At 32.6% G+C, this 6,040-nt stretch overlaps 1 protein-coding gene across 1 annotated transcript in view; it reads right to left on the reverse strand.

The window, feature by feature from the left end:
* Positions 1–5,932: 5,932 nt before the first annotated feature.
* The window catches only part of LOC111242474 ((+)-neomenthol dehydrogenase-like), a 10,025-nt gene continuing 9,917 nt past the window's right edge, over positions 5,933–6,040 (reverse strand). Inside the window, exon 6 of the mRNA XM_022785887.1 lies at positions 5,933–6,030. Within this exon, the coding sequence (XP_022641608.1) occupies positions 5,933–6,030 (98 nt within the window). The remainder of the gene's footprint in view (positions 6,031–6,040) is intronic.

The raw sequence follows: 6,040 nt of genomic DNA on the forward strand, positions 1-6,040 counted from the left end.
GAAAAAAAAGTTAATGGAAATAGATAGTTATTATATATTTTAATAATCATCAAACAAAAAACGATATTATATATTTTAATAATCATTAAACAAAAAGTGACAAAAATATAAAGGAGGTTAAAAACCCCCTCAAAATAATAGTCAGTAACAGAGGAGGTTTTTACCCTCCGCCGAAAAACCCCCGTAAATTGAATATATAGAGGAGGTTTTTACCCTCCGCAGAAAAACCCCCGCAAATTGAATATATAGAGGAGGTTTTTACCCTCCGCAGAAAAACCCCCACAAATTGAATATGATACCAGGGGGCGAAAAAAACCCCCGCAGATAGTTTGTGGCGACTCAAACTGCGGGGGTTTGAAAAACCCCCGGAATTTATTTAGCGGAGGGTAAAAACCCCCGCTAAATGAAAAAAAAACCCCCTCTAAATAGGCTTTTTTTTGTAGTGGTTGGTCTCACGTTCTATTGAGCTAATTGGTCTAAACAAAGAGATATTTGAGCTTCCCACCCATTCCTCTAAGATAATTGAGCTCCCACCGACTTATCAACATACTTTACTGAGCTTTCTACATGCTCCTCTGAGCTCTCTACACGTTCTTCTAAGCTTTGCACTAAGTAATCCAAAAAACTCTCCATCAAGCTTTGCCCCGAGCTCTTCACCAAATTCTCCATTAAGCTCTAGTCGATTTCTTCACCGAACACTCCATCAAGCTCTCTACATGTTCTTCTAAGCTATACATTGTGTAATCCAGAAAACTCTCCACTGAGCTTTGTACCGAGCTATTCACCAAACTCTTCACCAAGCTTTACGCTGATTTCTTCACCGAACTCTCCACCGAGCTTTATGATCGATCTCTCCAAGCACCTATCTAGGTTGTCTGAACTTTCCATTAATTCCTCTGAGCTTCATTAGAACCTCGAAAGGCTACTTAGTTATCTGGTCGTCCTCTCTATGATAATCGTTTTCCTGACCAAGTTCTCATTTCTATTCGATTGTTTGTCTGATCTCTCTACACTCCTTGGTTGTTTCCTCGAGTTCTTCTTTCTTCTCAGCAAACTTACTGAGCTCTCCTTTCTACTTAGCATTATTGTCGAGCTCTCCATTTTACTTGACAATGTTATCGAACTTTCTTTTTTATTTGGCAAACGTGTCAAATCAAATTGTCCTTGTGCTCAAACTTGATCTTCCATTCGAACACAACTTGGCCTTTAATCTCCTTGTCATCATATAGCTCAACATTTGGTCTCTTTGACATTACACAACTCAGACATAACTTAGCATTTTGTCTCTTCGAATTTACGCAACTTGGATGCAGCTTGGCTTCTGGTCTCCAACTCGGTAGCTCGGCGTCAAAGCTCCAGCTTTGCAACTCGGCGTCCGGGCTCCAACTCGATAGCTCAGCATCCAGGCTTCTTGCCATCATCAACATTATAGTTTCTTCATCAACTTTTTCAGTAAGGAAATTTGTCTTCTTTTTTCTCATATCCTAACAGTATTTTGCTATGTGATCGACCTTACCATAGTTATAACATTTGCCCAACCTGTAGTCATTTGCATAGTGGTCGTGCTTGCCACACTTAAAACATTCAACACCAGAGTTATTCGACCAACCTCCACAACCTCTTCCTTCTCCACGACCATACTAGTTCCGTAGATAGGTTTGTTCCTTACTGTCTTCATAATCATCTTTGCTTCTTCCACTAGGACCTCGACCTTGAGTGTTTTAAGTTCCCCTTTAAGGTCAAGCATTGCTTGAGGTGTTTGATCTAGTGGCTCATAGGTCGTCCTTCTCTATAACTTGTGTGCCTCCAAGGACTTAGCAAGCTTTTGAACCAAGAGCATGGATAAGTCCTTGGACTATATTCTCAAAGTCCTTAGTCAACCACCCTAGGATCTTCTCCACAATCTGGCTAGCAGGTAACTCCTCTCCATTTTTGCTAGGTTGATTAACCACGGCCTCCATTCGAGTTATATACTCGGCTACTCGTTCTCTCTCCTTTATTCTCAAGCTTTCAAACTCGCCTCTGAGAGTTTGAAGCCAGACCTACCTAACACATTTGTTACCTTTGTATACCTTCTTCAGGATCTTCGATACTTTTCTAGAATTTTTAGCATTTACTATCTTCTCAAAATTAGATTCTTCCACAACTCGATACAATATGTACAGAGTTGATTTGTCCTTCACTCGTGTTTCTCTCAACGTAGTAACCTGGGCAACCGTTTGCTCTTCATTTTCTGTCGGCTTTTCGTATCCATTCTCAACTACATACCATACATCTTAGGATCCAATAAGAGCTCTCATTTACACACTCCAATTATCAAAGCTGACCTTCTTTATCAACTGAGACAAAGACACATTGTTTGCAAGATTGATATCTCTTACTCTTTGTTTCTCAAACACTTTCTTCTTTACTTAAACACTCAAACTCTTTTAGCTTTGATGCCAATTTGTTAGAAAAGGACACTCACAATATGCTTTTGTGTGTCACTTCATTATATGTCAACTAAAAACATACCATTTATAGACTTAAATATCTTGGTTTTTCATCTTGAAAATCATAAACTCTACTATTAAGACATCATAATTATTTATTATTATCTAATAATCACTACATTAAACTACTCATCCTTACTCTCTAAAAGAGACAAAACTCCTGAAAAACATAAACAACTCATTTAATCTTATTACATTCAAGTATATTAAGCACTCACTAATAAGGCTGGGCAGAATTAACTAAAAAAGTTAAATTACAGTTTATTTATACTTTTATATACTAAAAAAACATAAATTGAATTTATTGAAAACTAATTAAGCTAATTAATAGTTCAGTTTAAAAAACTGAACTTATTTTATATGCAGTGTAATTAACTCCAGTTTAAGTTTTCTATTTGCTTTTTCATTCACAGACTTCGTTTTCCTTCTACCTCGTTACATCCGTTCTGTTGAAGGCAGGCTGCCACTGTTGAAGGCTGCCGCCATTGAAGGTTTGCTGGTTCGCTGCCATTAAAGACTCTATCGAAGGCTTTGTCGAAATCGCTACTATGGCGGCAATGAGTTCGAGGTCGAAAGCCTGTGTCGCTCACACTACCTCGATGCCCAATCGTGAGGGGTCAATGTGCAGTCCTAGACGGGCTCCCCCAGCCAACTTCATCACGTACACAGGGGTGCTGAACCCCCACGACCGCATCATGGGTCTGGATCTGCCCTCTGGCGGTCACCTCACCCACGGGTACTACACCTTCGGCCAACGCCGCTGTGCTCGACAAGTTCTTGATAGGGAAAGGGTACAGTCTCGTCACCGGTGGAACGGAGAACCATCTTTTGGGATCTCATACCTCTTGGATTGATTGGTACATGTCCTATCTAACCATCCATCTCAGAACCCAAATGTACAAATGATCTAGCTCTCTTTGTAAGAGAGTAGCGTCTTTGTCACTTGACAGTAAGAGACAAGCATCTCTGCAATAGTTAACTGAGTTATAACAGTGTAAATGAACCAAAAAGTAGATCAGTTCAGTTTTTTTGAACTGATTTTTAGTGCAGTTTAATTTATTTGAACTCTTTTATAGTTAACTATAATTATTTATAGTTAAGTGTAGTGGAGTATTCTTTGTCCACCCCTACTTACTAAGGTGCTATTATTTCTCTAAAAAAACATGAAACCTTTTTCGTTCTTGAATTCTCACTTTATTTTTTTTTCTAGTTTTACGAATTCTAATTTTACCAAATTTTAAAATCTGATTTAAGATTTCGAAATTTATAACAAAAGAATTCACGAATTTCAAAATTTAGTTAAGAATTTCATTGAATTTTAAATTCTGATTTAAGAAATCATCAAATTTTAAAATCTGATTCAAAATTTTAAAATTCACCAAATTTTAATATTCGACTCATTAAATTTCAAAATCTAATAAAAAAACTTATAAGATTTTAAAATTCGATTAAAAAATTCACTAAATTTTGAAATATACTTAAAAAAAACTCTTCAAATTTCGAAATTCAATTAAAAAGCTGACTAAATTTTGAAAGTATCTTCTAAATTTTGAAATATGATAAACATTTCTTCCAAATTTTAAAATACAATAAACATTTCTTCCGAATTTCTAGATCTGATGATATCCCTATTCAATTCGTATTGTATCCCCAAATTTCAGCAATAATAATAAATTATACTAATTAAGATATATTAAATAATAATAATAATAAATAATAATAATAACAATAATAATAATAATGAAACTAATAATGAAAATAATAATAATAATAATAATAATAATATATTCTTGTTTAAAACTTCACCAAGTATATCTGTATGTCTCACTACACAAATAATTAATCGGATTTTATATTATCTCGATTTCATTTTTAATATATGTTTACATATCATTTGGAAGAAGTGTTTTAATGGATTTCAAATTTTGAAAAACATAAATATCAAATTTTAAAATTTGGGAGAAGTATTTTGAAATTTTGTAAGCTTTTTAATTAAATTTTGAAATCTGTTGACTTTTAAAATTGATGTTCATAATCGAATTTTGAAATTTAATTAATTTTAAAATTTAGAATAAATGTTAATTAATTTTGAAATTTGATAACTTTCTAATTTGAATTTCAAAATTTAATAAGTTATTTAACTAGATTTCAATATTCGATGGATTTTTAAATTGAATTTAAAAATTCGATAATTTTTAAAATTCAGTTACTTTTTTAATCGTATTTTAATTTTGAAATTCGATAAATATTTTAATGGAATTTCAAAATTCAATAAACTTTTAAACTATATTTTAAAATTGAATAACTTTTTAAACTAAATTTTAAAATCCGAAAACTATGACAACTTATTTCAAAATCTAGGGCATGACAAATGAATGGGATGAAATAAATAAAAAGATAAAGTTGAACGGAATAGAGAAGTCGAGAGGTTTTGTTAGTGACAACTATCAAAAAAGCAAAAATACATAAGAAAGAGCAAAACGTGAGTTTTTTTAGTTGAGGGGATTTGAAGGAGAGTAATTGAGAAGATTTGAAGATATATTTTTTTTTTGTTTATTTGAATAAATTTGAAGATAAGTGAGAGTGAATTTAAAAGTAAATTTTTTTAATCTGTCACATAAATTCAATCCTACATTAATTCTCAGAAACTTTAATTCCAAATTCACTCTCGTTTACAAATTCACTCAAATAAATAACACAAAAAAATTACCTTCAAATCCATTCAATTACTCTTTCTCAAATCCACTCAAGTAAATAAGGTCAAAAATACCTTCAAGATGCTTTAGAATGTTACTAAGTTCTCAAACTAGTCATAAAATTAGTGTTGTAAGAATGTTTTTCTATCACCTATAATCCTCTACTTTTTCTTTCCTATGCCCAATACAACTTCGATTTTTGCAGGTTGAGTTGGAAAAACTTCTAGATGAATACAATGTTATTCTTAATGTAAAGTAGGAATTTGAGTTGGAATTGAATGAGAAAAGAAAATTCTTCAAAGATGGATTAAAGGATAAATTGGAAGAATTGGAGAAAATTGGAAAATTGGAACAAGTCTTGGAAGATACAACAGAGAAAGAAAGAGTGCTAAATAAGTCAAAGCTTTAAAGTATAATTTTTAAAGCTTATATATCTAGTTAAAATAATTTCTTAGAGATTATAAATCAAATCACTCTACTTAAATATTGAAATTAATTTTATTTTTAATTTAAAATTAAACAAAATACTTAGTTTAAAATTATAATTTTTTTCAAAATTTGATCAAAATGTGCCATGTCTATCTTATCTGATTTGACATTATTGCATAAACAGTTTAGACTTTAAGATACAAACAACACAAGTTTAATACAACATGATATAATGTTTTTGAAACAGAAGGTTCAACAATTGAGAAGCAAAAACACTTATTTTATCCTCAAACCAGAAAATTGCATAACTGGAAATCAAAAGGAAGCGACATCAGTTCTGAAATAGAAGAGACCAGATGGAGAACCATTGGGAAGAAGTGCAAGCTTGACAGGACTAGCAGCACCTTCTTCAACTGTTAGAAA

This window comes from Vigna radiata, chromosome 9, assembly GCF_000741045.1.
Source record: "Vigna radiata var. radiata cultivar VC1973A chromosome 9, Vradiata_ver6, whole genome shotgun sequence".
Taxonomy (NCBI): domain Eukaryota; kingdom Viridiplantae; phylum Streptophyta; class Magnoliopsida; order Fabales; family Fabaceae; genus Vigna; species Vigna radiata.